Source organism: Schistocerca cancellata, chromosome 11 (genome assembly GCF_023864275.1).
Source record: "Schistocerca cancellata isolate TAMUIC-IGC-003103 chromosome 11, iqSchCanc2.1, whole genome shotgun sequence".
NCBI lineage: Eukaryota > Metazoa > Arthropoda > Insecta > Orthoptera > Acrididae > Schistocerca > Schistocerca cancellata.
This window is the reverse complement of record NC_064636.1, coordinates 71,048,340-71,067,477: the sequence shown is the minus strand read 5'-3', so window position 1 is coordinate 71,067,477 and position 19,138 is coordinate 71,048,340. Positions and strand designations below refer to the sequence as shown.

Here is a 19,138-nt window from a genome sequence, read left to right as displayed (position 1 = left end):
TCAGCCAGTTTGCCGTGGCATACGGAGCTCCATCGCAGTCTTTAACACTGGTAGCATGCCGCGACAGCGTGGACGTGAACCGTATGTGCAGTTGACGGACTTTGAGCGAGGGCGTATAGTGGGCATGCGGGAGGCCGGGTGGACGTACCGCCGAATTGCTCAACACGTGGGGCGTGAGGTCTCCACAGTACATCGATGTTGTCGCCAGTGGTCGGCGGAAGGTGCACGTGCCCGTCGACCTGGTACCGGACCGCAGCGACGCACGGATGCACGCCAAGACCGTAGGATCCTACGCAGTGCCGTAGGGGACCGCACCGCCACTTCCCAGCAAATTAGGGACACTGTTGCTCCTGGGGTATCGGCGAGGACCATTCGCAACCGTCTCCATGAAGCTGGGCTACGGTCCCACACACCGTTAGGCCGTCTTCCGCTCACGCCCCAACATCGTGCAGCCCACCTCCAGTGGTGTTGCGACAGGCGTGAATGGAGGGACGAACGGAGACGTGTCGTCTTCAGCGATGAGAGTCGCTTCTGCCTTGGTGCCAATGATGGTCGTATGCGTGTTTGGCGCCGTGCAGGTGAGTGCCACAATCAGGACTGCATACGACCGAGGCACACAGGGTCAACACCCGGCATCATGGTGTGGGGAGCGATCACTGGCCGTACACCACTGGTGATCGTCGAGGGGACACTGAATAGTGCACGGTACATCCAAACCGTCATCGAACCCATCGTTCTACCATTCCTAGACCGGCAAGGGAACTTGCTGTTCCAACAGGACAATGCACGTCCGCATGTATCCCGTGCCACCCAACGTGCTCTAGAAGGTGTAAGTCAACTACCCTGGCCAGCAAGATCTCCGGATCTGTCCCCCATTGAGCATGTTTGGGACTGGATGAAGCGTCGTCTCACGCGGTCTGGACGTCCAGCACGAACGCTGGTCCAACTGAGGCGCCAGGTGGAAATGGCATGGCAAGCCGTTCCACAGGACTACATCCAGCATCTCTACGATCGTCTCCATGGGAGAATAGCAGCCTGCATTGCTGCGAAAGGTGGATATACACTGTACTAGTGCCGACATTGTGCATGCTCTGTTGCCTGTGTCTATGTGCCTGTGGTTCTGTTAGTGTGATCATGTGATGTATCTGACCCCAGGAAAGTGTCAATAAAGTTTCCCCTTCCTGGGACAATGAATTCACGGTGTTCTTATTTCAATTTCCAGGAGTGTAGTTTGGACAAGAAAATAGAAGCTTTCGAAATGTGGTGCTACAGAAGAATGCTGAAGATTAGATGGGTAGATCACATAACTAATGAAGAGGTATTGAATAGAATTGGGAAGAAGAGGAGTTTGTGGCACAACTTGCAAAAAAGAAGGGATCGGTTGGTAGGACATGTTCTGAGACATCAAGGGATCACCAATTTAGAATTGGAGGGCAGTATGGAGGGTAAAAATCGTAGAGGGAGACCAAGAGATGAATACACTAAGCAGATTCAGAAGGATGTAGGTTGCAGTAGGTACTGGGAGATGAAGAAGCTTGCATAGGATAGAGTAGATTTGAGAGCTGCATCAAACCAGTCTCAGGACTGAAGACCACAACAACAACAACATATTTGTTTTATATAACCAAATGGATCTTACTTTGTGGATGACTCTCGTATTTCATTTACTTCTACAATTTATTTTTTTAAGAACGTGAGCAACAATGAAATTCATACGTTACTGGAAACTGGTAGTGACACAGGGTATTTCAGTGAAAGTAGCAGCAATTCAGAAAGTCACAGTGAAGTTCTTGCAGGTGCAGTGACTGAAAGCGAAGACAGAAAATGGAAGAGACACAGTACATTGAAGTGACTGCACCTGAAACACTACATCTATTTTCATGAGTTGGCTGTACCACCAATCCACCGGTGGGACCTTCTGCTATTGAATATATCAATTTATTTTTCACCGCAGCTTTACTTCAACTAATTGTCACTGAAACAAATCACACCACTAAGCAATTTATATCTAAACATGCTGCTACTTTGTCCAGCCTATACGAAAAATAGAAGAATGTCACAATAGCTGAGGTAAGAGGTTTCATAGTATGCTTACTGCATATGGGACTCAACAAACGCCTATGTTTTCATACCAGAGCACAAAACCTTCTAAGGCATTTCTATGTTTTGGCAAAATGTATTCCGTTCCAACACATAATTGTTAGGTGATAGAGAACAGCAAATATTCAGCAGACTGTTATGGACTGTCCAATTGCAGGGTGTTCCATTTATCTCATGACCGTCTGCCCGGGGTATTGCAGGTCGGCCATGAAAACTGTGCCTGCTGGTTAAATGGGTCCCACAGGACGGCACTATGCTACCCCCTCAACCCCCCCCCCCCCTTTTTTGTGGGTTTTAGCCTGATGGTCGTACAGACATGCGCGCCTTGTCGTCCAGTGTCATTTGCGTAGTGAAACACGCATCAAGAATGTAATAGTGAAGTTTGCAAATGCAACAAGGGCAAGAGCGAATTATTCAATTCCACAAAGAGTGTTTGTTTACGATTCGTCTGTACGTACAGAGTCTGCAACTTCTGTTCAGAGATTGTTTGAAAAGAAGTTTCCAGGTGTTCGAGTTCCTAGTGTGTTGTGGTTCAGAAATTAGTGAATAAATTTTGTGAAACGGGAACTGTTCAGGACCTGTTGTGTGCTTCATGAGGAGCCCCTTCACGATCAGAAAATAGGGGTGTGGTGCACAGTTAGTTACGACAGAATAATAGGCCCAATTTATTTTGATGACACAGTTACAAGTGAAAGACGTGTGCAAAACATTTTGTGACTGTTTTTTAAAGAAATGGGTGGAAGAAAATGAAGCTTTGCATTTTTTCAAAAGGATTCGGAAAGGCTCATACGGCCCGTGTTTCTTTGCATGCACTTCACGATGTGTTCAATGAAAGAGTGATTAGTAACAATATCTGGCCCACTGGAAGTCCCGAGTTAACTACGAGCGATTTTTATTTGTGGGGTGCACTGTAGGACTAAGTGTTCATAACAAATCCTCACACGATAGAGGAACTAAAGGATAACATCTGTGAATTCAATATCTCAGAAGGAATTATACAATGTGACTAATAATTTCTTGGGTAGAAGTAAGAAATGCATGGAAAATAATGGCAGGCAGTTCCAGCATCTCCTTGCGTGACAGGAGTGAGCACAAAATTTATCTGCTTATATTTTAAATGGACTCATGTCATACTGCAGCAGTAGACGGGTGAGATGGCATCCGATCGCCGGGCCACAGAGTGCTCACTGCCCGGCATCTACTACACCACACAGGCAGTCATCAGATAAATGGAACACCCCGTACTATAATCATTATCTCTGTACATACAATTAAAAATTCAAATTTCTTGTGTCATTTTATTCAGAAATTTGTACAGATTTAATTGACATTAGTGACCTTTCTTTAAATCAAGGTAGAGTTAATTATATGGAAACAAAATCAAATTTATATTGTTTTTCAAAAAATATTTTTTATTTCATCACTTATATGAGGGGGTACCCAAAAAAGCCGGAATTACATTGCCATGTGCAGAGCTTGCGTAGTACGCATTTTCCCACTAGTCGTGTACAGCACAACTCATTGCCAGTTCAGTGCCACCTGTTTAGTCGACCTGGCTTGTTTTAGAGATGGGTCGTTCGCAAACTAACGGGTCCAAAGGAACGGTTCACCGAGATGAACGGAAGGAGCGACGAATGAATTCTAAGGAACGGTTTTTCATAGTTCACTTCGGTCATAGCTTTCTACTTGTAGTTCCTGGGAACGGGAAACGGTCGGTCTCACTGCCGCAACAGCACGTCAGCCGGCCTCGTTCCAGCCTCGGTCCCGACCCGTCTGTCTCAGTCTCTGTCTCGCTCGGCCGGACTCGTCCTCCTTCGCGTGCCCACTCGTCACAGTTCCACTGCTGACTGCTCATAGTTAGTACAATACAGGGTTGTTCGTTTTGTTCGCTGCGCACGCCCATTCTAGATCTGTTTCATGCTTTTTTTGAACTCTGACCTTCTGGTTCTTTTCATATTCTATTCAGCGTCCATGACTGTTAATTAAAATATATTTTATAATTATGTAAATTACATAAAAATTACGTGGAATGTAATACATACATCTTTTCAGGTAACAAAAAGGCATTTCAGCTTACTTCACTAAGGCCTACTTACAAAAAGGCGAGTTTTTTTGTTATTACACATACAAAGGAAGTCGGCACAGTGCACACGAGTGGCCATTTTCTATCCTTTTTTGAGCCAAGGCAAACGACTTACAACTGAATAAAGCCCAAGCTCTATAATTGAGTGTCTGGTGTCACATTTTGTAAAGAGAATACAATAACTTGTACAATATTATTTCAGTGGTAGAGGGTGGTGCACGAAAAATCGGCCCGAGTACTAGACTGCTCACTGTCGCCCACCAATCGTCATCTATTGTTACGAAGTTGTTGTTTGCATTAGCTTATTTGTTATTTCTTTGCTGCCTAATTATTACATGTTTATCTATTATGCTTGTAGCAGTCAAAAAATTTTGTGTAACTGGCGAGCAGTCTGTACTCGTGGCTGATGTTTCATGTGCTACCTTACATTACTTCACTGTGATCAGCCACATACTGCTACAGTTCACTAAATGAGAGGTTTTGCAGAATCACGAAAATTACTTCAACAAATGTGTGAGAATTCTGTAATGAATAAAACCTCTGTACTCCAGAGGGGAGGCAAGTGCCCCCTCTTGGCACCTTCCATCTTTAGTCACCTATGCTACTAATTTTCAATTTTTCATAAGAAGCATATACCATGCATACATGACCGGTGAACGAGTAAAAATAAACGGTTCCCAAAAAAGAATGATCACCGGTGAACTAGCTTGTTCAGTTCATCTACAGTGACCCGTGAACGAGTAAAAATAAACGGTTCCCAAAAAAGAGTGATCACTGGTGAACTAGCTTGTTCAGTTCATCTACAGTGATTGTTTTTTGCTAGCGCTGTTTATTTTTTATTTTTATTTTTTTTTTTATGGCAACTTTAAATGAACGACATGCAGCTGTGAAATTTTGTTTTCTACTCAGTAAAAATGCTGCTGAAACTGTTTTAAATTTGAAAACAGCTTACCAAGATGATGCTATGGGAAAAACTCAAGTGTACGAGTGGTCTGCTCGATTTAAAAATGTTGACATGTTGATTGATGACAAATCTCATTCTGGATGTCCATCAACTGCCAGAATAGGTGAAAATATTGAAAAAGTATGAGAGCTTGTACTCTCGCACCATTGACAGGCAACTGATCAACTGTCAGAGGTTGTTGGGTTATCTTTGAGTTCAGTTCCTGCAGATCAGACCCAATTTGTGGCAGACTGCAGACTGGTTCTTCCACCACGAGAAGATATCTCTGTTAAGTTTTTGGCTAAAAATGGCATGGTTCCACTACCCCACACACCTTACTCGCATGACCTGGCCCTGTGCAACTTTTTATTATTTCCATGCATGAGAAGGGGCACGAAAGTATGCCGATTTGACAATAATAAGAGGTCAAGGAAAAAATTAGGGTGGAGCTGTCAGCCATTTCTAAATATGATTACAAAAAATGTTTAGAACAGTCGAAGAACTGGTGGGGCAAATATATTTGTTGAGATAGAGAATATTTTGAAGGGGATAAGGCTGTTTCGTAAACAATTTGAAAATATATAGCTTTCAAAAAGTAATACCGGTTTTTTTTTTTTTGGATACCCCTCGTATAAGCAATTTGCAGTGAATGGCAATCTGGATACACCATAATAAACTACATAGTTTTGTGGTAAGTGGTATGTTTTCATACTTCTATACTGAATGTGGCATCGTATACTGCAATTTAAATAGAGCGTTGCTTGACATCATAAAAATGTTTGATATTTTTAGCATTTACCACTCAAAATCACTGACTGCAAAAGGGTTAAATAATGATGGTGTATCTATCACCTGCGAGATTACTATTTCCAGTACATCAGGAAAACTGTTATATTCTGGATTCCATTACTGATGTCTACATAGACCACAACACTTCAAGACTTATTCTACGAAATTCAATTGCTGGGAACACAGGCAGTGGATTTTGTTCACTATAAGTTTACTGCTGTCTTACGGTCAAACTGTTTTAATGAAGTGATGAATTCTTTGACAATAGCCTCTGTGTGAAATTTCCATTTTTTCGCAACACTGTTTCTTCAAACACACTCTGTAAATGAGCTCCTTGACCGATTTCTAAGCTGTTATTTTTTTAAAATTTAAATGCAATATTCATGTAATGAATAAATTTTACAACATTCAGTATTTTAAAATTAGTTATTTATAAAGTACAACGAAATTAAATTACAATGGGATGTTAAAAATAGAGACTTCTCTCGGATATTTGTGAATTCCCTGTGATTTCACTGATTTTTACACATAAAATGTAATTCCCTGAGAACTTCAGGTTTTCTCTAAAAATGACCACCCTGGTGTGTGTTCTCTAGCTCGTTAAAGAACTCGTCTGAAAGTTAGAGAATTTTTCATTCTTTCTTGTCGTCTGCCGACAATTCAAAATGATAGTAGTGTCTGATTTCAACAGTATCATCTCAACATCGTTCGTAAAACCCTAAAAGGTGACCCTCGTTAAGATGAGTGTTGCCTCTGCTTTCATAAAAGCACAGAACACAGGCAATGGTGCTAACATTGTAAGAGGGAATCTCTACTCCCCTAGTGGTAGTCCACATAAAGGCCAAGTTTCCTTCTGATAGCCACTATGTAAAGAACCTGCTTCGTGTTCAGCTGCATCATTCACAAGCATTCAGCATTTCCACTGCAGCCTGTATGTCAGTATTTCACAGACACTCGGACAATAAGAAGTTCCAACAAGAAGAAAACAGTAGCTTTTGAAACATGGTACCACAGAAGAATGCTGAGGATTAGATGGATAGATCGTGTAACTAACGAGGAGGTACTGAATAAGTTTATGGAACAACTTGACTCAAAGAAAGGATCAGTTGGCAATAAGACACATTCTGAGGCTTTAAGGAATTGTCAGTTTTTTAATGCAGGGAAGTCTTAGCAGTAAAAATTGTAGAGGGGGACCGAGCGATGGATGTAGTATACAGGTTCAAAAGGATGTAGGCTACAGTAGTTATGCAGAGATGAAGAAGGAAGGAAGATTAGGGGTTAACGTCCCAACGACATCGATATTATTGGAGACGCAGTGCGAGCTCAGAATGTTCCAAGAACGGAGAAGGAAATCGGCCACGCCCATTCAAAGGAATCATCCCGGAATTTGTCTGGAGCAATTTGGAGAAATCGTGGAAAACTAAATCTGGGTGGCCGGATGCAGATTTCAACCGCGGTCCTACAAATAACAGTCCAGTATGCTAACCACACCACCTCACTCAGTCAGAGGTGAAGAGACCTGCACAGGTTAAATTGGTATAAAGAGTTGCAATAAACTGGTCTTCAAACTGAAGATAACAGCAACAGCATTTCAGAAACACAGTTTATCCAGAGTCACACTTCATCTGTGCAAGTTTCAAAGTGAAATCCTACACAGAAAGCAAGTAATAATTGTCTCAAACGCAAAGATATCTGGAGATCATATCAAGTACATGGAATGTCTTCTGGTAATACTTATTCTAGTTACACACACAAAGAGAAGAAAAATGCAATGCATACATAAAGTTTTCAAATATAAATATTTGGCACAATAGTTGCGTGTCACTTCTTTGTTGAAACACTGTTAGTTTCAGTTGAACAACAGACCGTCCATAGGTATCTACATCTGAGGAAAAGATCATACAGTGAAACCCCGTTTTTCAATTGACATTAAAAAAAAAAGTGTAAAATGTGGTAAAACGTAAAATGTGGGATATAATGCTTTAAACTGTAAAAGTTAAGTATAGGATATCCCCTTGCACTTTATGTACGATATATTTACATAGCAGGCATCAAAAGACTTGTCAGGGACTTGTTTCTTATCTAATGAAGGTTTATTACCTAATAAGAACTGCTGATGTAACTGGAACTGATAACTGTCTGGGAAGTAGGAAAGTTTGACTAAATTTCACACGTCATAATCGATGTTTTTGAAAGCCTACAGCTTCATTCATTATTTAAATAATGAATAATGCACTAGTTACATATTTTTTCATGCTTAGCACATTGTGTTTCAAGAATTTATTCGGGTTGTCAAGTGCAAATATGTAAATAAGTATTTTGCGTGGTGTTGGAATTTGCATTATTCTGCTCTCTTGCACTGTAGTCATCTTTTTGAGGTTATCAGGTACTGTGTTTCAAAGTATGCTGACCACAAAACCTCACTCAGAGGTGAAGAGACCTGCACGGGTTAAATTGGTATAAGGAGTTGCAATAAACTGGACTTCAAACTGAAGATAACAGCAACAGCATTTCAGAAACTCAATTTATCCAGAGTTACACATACTCCGTGCAAGTTTCAAAGTGAAATCCTGAACAGAAAGCAAGTAATAATTGTCTCAAATGTATAACATCACAAAATATACATATGTAAATACTGCATTTGACAACGAGAATAAATTCTCAAAAAACGTTTTGCTCAGCACGCATAAAATACATAACTAGTGCTGTGTTTAAACTAAAAACATTTGAGCATCGCAAAAGTGAACGACTGTGTCAACTAGCGCTCCAAGGGGTTATACGCCGAAACGTGCTAAATACGGTTCGACAAAGGTGTAACGACGATCACAATAAACACGAAACTGCATTTGCGCGGCAGAGACAGTTTGGAAATGGTTGTGATTGTTCACGATATCTTCATTCAAATTAACCTAGTTATTTTCATCAGCCACTATGCCAAGTAGGACTTGGCACAGACAGGAGATACGGCACAAATTGTTCCAACTTTTACACATTTACCGGTTCAAATCCACTGAGTAGAGTGCCCTCGTGTCAAGAAACTTAACCAATAACATTTGTAAACACTACTGGATGGCCAGCTTCATGCCGGCGACTTTTTTCCTCCACAAACATTTTTTTGTAATGTGTAAATCGTGGGGAAATTATATATATGTTAACGCAAAATAAGTGCAGATTAACTTTTTCGGCATAGGAAATTTGACACGACTGACAAAAGATGTCGTCAACGGCGGGAAAACGTTAATTCTGGGAACATAAAAGTGGGGTTATACTGTATTTAGGAAAAATGTGTTCAATGATCAAAAACCCATAACAGTTTTAAGCCACTATCTGATCATATATATACCAGATATCGCTCTGTAATGCGGAATTGGTCCCTAGATGTCACACGAGGTGAACCCACCAGTATGCGAGGGAGTGGGGAGTATTGTATTGTCAGTAGAGAGGCAGTAAGAGCAGTATGTCTGACTTCAAATATGGACTAGTCACTGCATGTCACCTGAATAACAAATCCATCACAGACATTTCAACTCCCTAAATCTGCCCAAATCGACTGCCAGTGCTGTGATCGCAAAGTGGAAACGCAAAGGAATGACTGCAGCTAGACCACCGAGACTGGGAAGACCTCGAGGACTGTCGAGCACTGCGGACTGCGGTCGTAGAAAATTAGCACGAAACCACTAAAGGGCACAGTACCGGCAATTCCGCTAACGTGTCCGTGCATCGGGAGCTAAAAAGAAGGGGTCCGAAGGTCGAGCGGCTCCTCACGAGACACACTTTTCTGTAGCTAGTGCTAACCGATGTGTGAGGTGGTGTAAAGAGTGACACCACAGTACAGCAGACGAATGAAAACACGTGATTTGGAGTATAAATCACACAGTATCCTATACCGACGAGATGGAAGGGTTTAGGTTTGGCAAATGCCTGGAGAAAATCACCTGGCACGACACGTGCTGCCAACAGTGGCGAACAGAGGGGGCCGTGTTAAGGCGTGTGGGTGTTCTTCACAGTCGGGCATCGTGTCCCACTGTTGTTCGTAAGGAAACACTAAATGCAGATGAATACGAACACATTTTACAGCACTATGTACCGCATACAGAAGAGGAGCAGTTAGGAGATGATGACTGTTTGTATCGGCACGACAACACACCCTTCCGTAAAGCTGCATCCGTGAGGCAATGGCATACGGACTGTAAGATTCGTGAAATAGACTGACCTGCTCCGAGTCCTGAACCAAATCCAATGAAACAGCTCGGGAATGAGTCAGAATGTCAACTTTTCACCAGACACCAGCATTCAACGTCACTACCGTCTCTGGTTTTGCTTCTCTAAAGGCCCCCATAACTGATCAAACATTCAATAAAATTTTTCTGGGTTTGTAACCGCATTGTAAATATATATAAAACTAGGGACGTTTCGGTCCCTGTTGCAACTGACCTCCTTCAGGGTGTTTTCCTTTACTGCCGAATGAGAAAACTTTGTTTCATTATATACCTGCAGACGTGGCTGTTATCTAATTCTGATAGGCTGTTTAGGATGAAAGGGAGGGATGTTGTAAGTCCTTATTGGAGTTTTTGTTATTTCTTTTCATTGGTGGAAACCTGACAATTTGATTGGTGTTTGCATCACTGCTTGTGGTCGGTGGAAATCTGCGAATGGAAAACCAGGCGGCAGCTGCAATGTGGCACCATTTTCCCGCTTTCTAGTGCCAGCCGAAGTACGAGTACTCTACGTATCTGCGGCCGCTGCTGTCTCCCGTGCACCTGTATGTGCTGCATCACGTGAGCTATCGTCCCGTAACACGGCTATTGCTGGCAGCCGAGACGTCGGAAGTTGGTACCCGTCTTCTCTGTTCGTGTTGGCCGGTCGCTTGGCTCTTTCTATTGCCTCTCTAATCTTCCTCCTGAAAGAAAGAGGCTGTTTTGCCAGTACACGTGCTTCAACAAAATCAGTCTGTTTGCCGCACTCATCCTGGTGATCTGCTACCGCTGACTTGGTGTGCTGTCTTAGTCGGATATATCTTTCGTGTTCAGATATCCGTGTGCTGATGGGTCTCGCCTATATACGCTAATCCACATCTGCACCTAATTTCGTTAACTCCAGCAGCATATAGTTTGTCAACTGTATCTTTCGTTGTGCGAAGAACTTCTTTTATTCTGTTGCTGCTTTGGAAAATTGGTTTGATGCCTGGTTTTTGCCCACCCATTCAGTGACACCTTAAACATATGCTAAATAGAGTGATGTTTAGTGCTTTCTTTTGCTCTCTATTGCCTTCGTTCTTTGTCACCACAGTTTCTTCATCTTTTACTTTCATTCCATAACCACTGCCACAAAAGAGAAAGAGCTACAAAATTTCCACCATCACTTCAACCAGCAGCACAGCAGAATCCAATTAACTACGGAGATGGAAAAGAATGGGGTGCTGCCTTCCCTCGACGTGGAAGTTTACAGAAAGCCTGACGGTAAACCGAGCCATAGAGTACATAGAAAGCCAACCAGTACTGACAGGTACCTGCATACCTCCTCCCATCATTACTCTATGCGGAAGAAATCCACACTGCACGCTTTAATCAAGAGGGCTCACAGGATCAGCGATGAAGAACATCTGAAGGGTGAACTACAAAACCTTAAGTCCATTTTTTGTGCCAATGGTTATGGAGAAAGTTTTATTATTATTTATTTTATGGCCTTCATTGGACCACTCTAGTCAAAAATACAAAGTTATAAACAAGTTGTTACACAGGGATACAATTTGGCTCAGCAATAACTTGTATGATATTTAAGTAATATAGTTATTAGCGTTTATTCTTATATGAAAGGTGTTTTGCTCTTCTGTCTGCCCAATATTTCTTCATTCTTTCAGATATTTTCTTTCTTTCTTCATTTGAGACCACTCTTCCTGTACTCCTTTTATTGATTTTCATTTGTAGTCTGGTTTGCGGGTCTTTCAGTATTCTGGTTTTCTCTGTCTTGTTTTTTAGGTCATCTACTGTAATTTGGAGTTCTTTCATATCTTCCTTAATTTCTGTGATCCATTTAATGTCGCTCTTGCTATTCCACAATTATTGTATTATTTTTTTTACTATTTCTGTTTTCTGGAGTTCTCATCAGATGTCCAAATGAGGTGCATTTCTTCCAGATCGTGCTCATGACTGGTTCTATTTTCTTATATACTGTTTCATTTGATGGTATTCTCCAATGTCCATTTATTTTATACTGTTTATTTATACATGTCCTAATTATTCTTCTTTCTATTTTTAGTATTCTGTCAATTTCCGCTGTATTAGTTGTTTTGATTACTGGAGAAAGTAATAGATAAAACTGTGGTGACAAAGAATGAAGGCAATAGAGGAGAGCAAAAGGAAGCACAAAACATAGCTCTGTTTAGCATATGTTCAAGGTTTCACTGAACGGGTGGGCAAAATTCTCCACTGAGCACACATCAAACCGATTTACCAAAGCAGCAACAGAATAAAAGACCTTCTTCGCACAACGAAAGATACAGTTGACAATCTACATGCTGCTGGAGTTAACAAAATCAGGTGCAGATGCGGATTAGAGTATCTAGGCGAGATCCATCAGCACACGGATATCTGAACACGAAAGATATATCCGACTAAGACAGCACGCCAAGTCAGCGGTAGCAGAACACCGGGATGAGTGCGGCAAACAGACTGATTTTGGTGAAACACGTGTACTGGCAAAACAGCCTCTTTCTTTCAGGAGGAAGATTAGAGAGGTAATAGAAATAGCCAAGCGACCAGCCAACACTAACAGAGAAGACGGTTACCGACTTCTGATGTCTCGGCTGCCAGCAATAACAGCATTACGGGATGTAAGCTCACTTGAAGCAGCACATACAGGTGCACAGGAGACTGCAACGACTGCAGATAAGTAGAGTACTCGCGTGCTTCGACTGGCCCTAGAAAGCAGGAAAATGCCACCACGTCGCAGCTGCTGCCCGGTTTTCCATTTGTCGATTTCCACCAACTGCAAACAGTAATGCAGGCACCAGCCAAATCGTCAGGTTTCCACCAATCAAAAGAAATAATAATAACACCAATAAGGACTTCTAACATCCCTCCCCTTCATCCTAAGCAGCCTATCAGAATTAGATAACAACCACATCTACAGGTATATAATGAAACAAAGTTTTCTCACTCAACAGTAAACAACAACACCCTGGAGAAGGTCGCTTGTAACAGGTATCGAAATGTCAGTAGTTTTATATATATTGACAATGTGGCGACAAAGCCAGAAAAATTTGATTGTATGTGACAATGGCCACAGAAGCCTACATTTATATCAAACATATTTGACAAAATTGCACTTATTTAGCCACGGATTTGCCAACCGAGTCCATACATGACACGTGGAATAATCGGGTCTACTGCCAGATGTTTGTGTCTCTCTGGCACCATATTTTGGCCACCTAACTCGTTGCCTTCTTTAAGTGCTACCTGAGACTGCTGTATTGGAGGATGTTGTCCAGTATTTATGCTCAGAGGGCGCCGGGGGGTGCTCCCTCTGTCGTCCGCACGCACCTGGCGCTGTTTGTAACGTGTCGTCTCTTCCCCAGTGCTCCCTCGGACGTCCGCGCCCGACTCGGTCGCTATCTGTGACAGCTGTCTGAGGCCCGTCCCGTGTTGGGCGTTCCGTTCACAGTCCGCGCCCACCTGGTGCTGCTCGTGAGGTTTCAGCCCTTCCCTGGCGCTCCCATGGACGTCTGCGCCCGGCTCGTCCACCATCTGTGGTCGTGTCAGCTGTATGGGGCCGGACCCGCGTTTGGCATTCCGTTTGTGGTCCACGCCCACTTGGTGCTGCTCCTGAGGTGTCAGCACCCTCCCTGATGCTCCCACGGACGTCCGCACCTGCCTCATCCACCATCTGCAGTTCGCCGTCCCGCAACAAGAAGACCCGGAAGTAGCTGAAGGAGACAGGTCTACCTGACACAGGTCATCAAGAAGCTTCATCCCAAAGCACCTGTACCACCCAGACTCTATGGACTCCCCGAGGTCTACAAGGAGGGGGTCCCTCTTCGACCTATTGTCAGTAACATTGGCACAGCGACATACCTCGCTGCACAATACCTGAAGAAGGTATTGGCACCATATGTGGGCAAATGTGCACACCACATTCGGAACTCCGAAGACTTTCTACAACGGCTAAGGCAGCTACACACTGTGGAGTCTGACATCGTGGTCAGTTTCGATGTGGTGTCGCTCTTCACTCGAGTGCCACTCACCAGTTCACTCAGTATCACTGGAGAGAAGTTCGACGGTGCCCTGCTCGACCTGTTCGAACACGTACTGACCTCGACATATTTTCTTTACGGGGGTCAATTTTATGAGCAAACGGAAGGAGTGGCAATGGGCAGCCCTTTATCACCACCGGTAGCCAACCTTTTCATGGAAAAGTACGAGGAGGAGGCACTTGCATCAGCCACTTACCAACCCAAGTGCTTTCTTAGATATGTCAATGACACTTTTGTCATTTGGCCCCGTGGCAGGGAGAAGCTAGATGACTTTTTGGAACATCTAAATTCAAGCCACCGAAGTATAAACTTTACTATGGAGCTAGAGAAGGATGGACAGCTCCCATTCTTGGATGTCCTGGTCAAGAGGAAGGCAGATGGCACTCTGGGGCACAGTGTGTATTGTAAGCCCACCCACACTGACTTATACCTACAAGCCAGTAGCTGCCACCACCCGGCACAGAAGAATGGAGTCTCGAAAACATTAGTTTACAGGGCTCGGGCTCTGTCGGATATGGAAAGTCTGGCCACAGAGACAGAACATCTACAGCTGGTGTTCAGCAGAAATGGATACTCCTCGTCAGACATCCAAAGGGCACTTTGTGCTACCAGCCAACCACAGGGTACAGAAGAGGAGCCAGAGGAGGCGAAGAAGGTGACATACCTGCCATATGCTCGACCTATTTCGGCAAAGATCAGCAGAATTCTTTCAAAATATGATATAAAGAGTATCTTCTGTCCACCCTCCAAAATTGGGACAATGCTAAGGAGTGTGAAGGACAACCTGGGGCTACGTAAACCAGGCATTTACAACATCCTGTGCCAGTGTGGAAAATCATACATTGGCCAGACGACCAGGACGGTGGACGTCAGGTGCAAAGAACACCGAAGGCATACCAGACTCGGACAGGTAACCAAATCTGCCATAGCAGAGCACTGTCTGGAGCTCGGTCACTCAGTGGACTACAACAGCACCAAAATTGTGACACAGACTCCAAGATTTTGGGACAGTGTCATAAAGGAGGCCATCGACATCAAGGTCACAGACAACCTAATAAACCGAGACAGCGTTTACCAGCTCAGCTCGGTGTGGAGTCCGGCTCTGGATCTTATCAGGGCCCAACGAAAGGAACCGAGAAACTCCTCAAGAAGTAGTAACACCGCAGGAGCAGCGCCAGGCAGGTGGACTGCGACCGCAACTCCTGATGCAGGACGGGCCTCTGACAGCCGCCACGGCCACAAATGATGCACGAACCGAGTGCGGACAACCGTCGGAACTTCAGGGAAGTGCCAACACCTCAGGAGCAGCGCCATGTGGGCGTGGACCGCAAATGGAGAGCCCAACAAAGGACGGGCCTCAGTGAGCTGCCATAACTGCAGATGGTGGACGAGGCAGGTGTGAACGTCCGTGGGAGCACCAGGGGGGGTTCCGACACCTCAGGAGCAGCACCAAGTGGGCGTGGACCACAAACGGAATGCCAAACGCGGGTCCGGCCCCAGACAGCTGACACGACCACAGATGGTGGACGAGCCGAGTGCAGACGTCCGTGGGAGCACCAGTGAAGGGCCAAAACCTCAGGAGCAGCACCGGGCGGGTGCGGACCGCGAACGGGACGCCCGACACGGGACGGGCCTCAGACAGCTGCCACAGATAGCGACCGAGTCGGGCGCGGACGTCCGAGGGAGCACCGGGGAAGAGACGACACGTTACAAGCAGTGCCAGGCAGGCGCGGATGGCAGAGAGAGCACCCAGTGCCCTCTGGGCATAAATACTGGACAAGATCCTCCAATACGGCAGTCTCAGGTAGCACTTGAAGAAGGCAACGAGTCACGTGGCCAAAATATTGTGCCAGAGCATCACAATCATCCGGCATCCACATGTCAAGATATCGCTGGGAAAGCCTGAAGTGTTACAAGCCCATATATGTTCAAACAATGTTTGTCAGTTTAACCTCACTTCGAAGCAGATGCTACTCGTGTTCGTTTGTATTTTGAAAGTAGTGAGAACGACCACAAATTCAAACAATACAGTCCTGGCATTGACTTTGGCACTGTGTTTATAGAAGACGAAGAAGAAGAAGAAGAAGAAGAAGAAGATGATGATGATGATGATGACGATGATGAAAATGAAAATGAGACTCTGGTTCAGAGAATGCCTCAAAGTGAGAGATTCACCCATGAAAGTATGCTAAAGGAAATACTACTCTCAGAATCTGACGATTACATCAACTTACTTCGAATGGACAATGAAGCTTTTTAAGACTTGCCTCTCAAGCTCGCTCTTATCTAGCCACGGATGTGCCAAACAAGCCTGTCCACGTACTAGGTGAGCTTGCCAATTTAATCTTACTTTCGAAGCAAACAATGTTCGTGAATATTGTATTTTGGCACTAGTGAAAATGGCTACAAACCCAGATAATGCAATTCTAACATTTTATCCAGCACTGTGTTGAAAGAAAAAGATAACACTATGCTTGTCCAGGGAATAGTTTAAAATGAAAAATATACAACTAGAAACCTGTTAATGGGAATGTTTCACTCAGAATCTAACGATTACATTAGCTTTCTGCAGATGAACATTGAAACGTTTAATAACTTGTTTATCATTACTTCATCCTGACGGTGAAATCATTACTTCACCCTGGCAGTGAAAAAGAAGACACACAAGTAAACGAAAATTTATTTTCTCCTACTTGGTCCTTTAATGAAAAGTCGTTAAAATACCGCAACCTGGAAACCTATAACCCACACTGTCCACAGAAGAACCGGATAACTTCAATTTCTTTATTTCATCCCACTCCACTTGCCTATGTCACCGTATGCATAAAATATTCATTTTATTCATAACCCTTCATGCCTAATCTTTGGCTATGAAAGATTTGGTATATCTCTACCACTTTGGTAATTGTTAGTACTATTTTGTTTTTATACTCTATCATAGTTTTCACAGTAGTGGAAACTCATGATACTGTGACATAAATCGTAATAAACCAATTTTTCAATAAACATTTGCTGTGAAATGTTGACACAAATGTCATCTGATATCTTGTCAAACTTTCTGTCGATCAGAATTTCTCCCAACACGTCAAACAGGATCTATGCTTGACAAACACATCAAACTGCACCGTACATGTCAAATATTTGGCACGCATAGTTAGGTTGGTCAAAATGTTTGAACATTTACTGGGAATGGGCTGTCATTCCTTCACAGACATTCAGACACCTCACTGAAAGTGGTCCCAGCAGAGCTCAAGCTTCATACAAGTGGAGGGTGGACTTACCCCATTTTAATGTTCACTAACGAGTGTCCAGATACTACTGCTCAGAGAGTGCGTAACCACAAAACATTTTTCACTTATGCTTATTGAGGATGGCATTAATTACACATCACACGTCCAAAAATGATCATTTGCATTGAAATTGCGGGATCAAAATCATACCGACAGAGTTACACTATGTTTCCAGGGCAAAACACAGAGACTGACTGAAGTGGCTTGTTCTCTCATATATATAAACGCAGAAGTCAACCCAAAAATGCTCCCCAGAAATAAATTGATACTCATACATGGTGTATCTCTGATGTCACAACACCATCAACAAAAATATTGGAATGTAGTGTAAAGAAACATGAAAAAGGGAGTACATGCACACTTCAAGAAATACACACAGTTATTTTCAACTGTTACATATTTAAAGTTATGAAAACACAAACATATTCAATATTTGCAAAGTATAACAACTGGTTCTATGCATAGTTACAAATAAGTATAAATATATGAACATATAGTTTGAGGAACATGAGCAGAAAAAAGTTAACAGTATTTCACCTTTACAAACTGCCCATTGGCTTCTATCTCTGGTTCTTCGGCCAACCTTTGTCTGATGATTTTTCTCATGTTCCGCCAGCATGAGGGCTGGCATTGTCAAAACTTCACCATCCATTCCTGGTGGAGGACAATGCAGGCAAAATGACAGAAGAATTATTAAAAAAACATCATCTGAAGAACCTGAGACAGAAGCCAATAGGCAGTTTGTCAATAAGTGGCCACGAAAGTCTTAACAATTTTGTATTTCATCTTTAAATAAAAGAAAAAGAATAACAATTACCATTGGTTATAACCTCCAATGTATGTAAGACCACTAGTGCTGCAATATATTATGCCATACATCATATTTATAAAACATATTAGGTAACATTCAAAATTGCTCAGCAAACTGTACCCACAATACGCTGCATACAGATGCCTGGAAACTGTCTACGTCACCAAAAAACACAGTGTTTCGATAAAGATGTGACATATAACCATTGTTCCAAACCAGAATACTGAAAAAGTACTTAAAAGCTGTCAATCATTGCATTCTCAAAATAATATGAATAAATGAGAGTCAGTTTATGAACTCACCACAGTTTGTTCTATCGCCAGTGGATCGCTGTGGTTACTCCAGTCCTCTGATGAAGAATTTTCCTGTAAAAGAATCGATGGAAGTTATGGGCTTATGAGCTGAAAAACATTACACTTCTCATATTGCAGGTGTGTGGTAGGTAGGAATATACAGAGGTTCAAAATAGGGGAAACACACTAAAAGACAATACTGTAGGAAGAGGAGTAAATGGAGATGAAATAGGAGACATGATACTGCCTGATCAATTTGACAGAGCTCTGAAAGATATAAGCCAAAACAAGGCCCCTGGAATAGGTAACATACTATCTGCATTACTGAGGCCCTTGGGAGACCAAGCCACGACAAAACTAGTCCACCTTAACTGTAAGATATAACAGACAGATGAAAAACCTTCACACTTCAAAAAGAACGTAATCATCCCATTCCAAAGTAAACTGGCACTGACGGGTGTGAATATTACTCAGCCATCAGTTTAACAAGTAATGGTTGCAAAATAGAGACATGAATTACATACAGAAGACTGGAAAAACAAGTAGAAGCTGATTTAGGAAAGACCAGCTCGAGTACT

The 19,138-nt window shown here is 42.9% G+C and overlaps 1 protein-coding gene across 2 annotated transcripts in view; it reads right to left on the bottom strand.

Moving 5' to 3' along the window:
• LOC126108621 (uncharacterized) overlaps positions 1-19,138 on the bottom strand; it is a 204,695-nt gene that overhangs the window by 83,030 nt on the left and 102,527 nt on the right. For both annotated transcript variants that reach the window (XM_049913933.1, XM_049913932.1), the window contains exon 7: positions 18,570-18,632. In XM_049913933.1, coding sequence (XP_049769890.1) covers positions 18,570-18,632 — 63 coding nt within the window. The remainder of the gene's footprint in view (positions 1-18,569; positions 18,633-19,138) is intronic.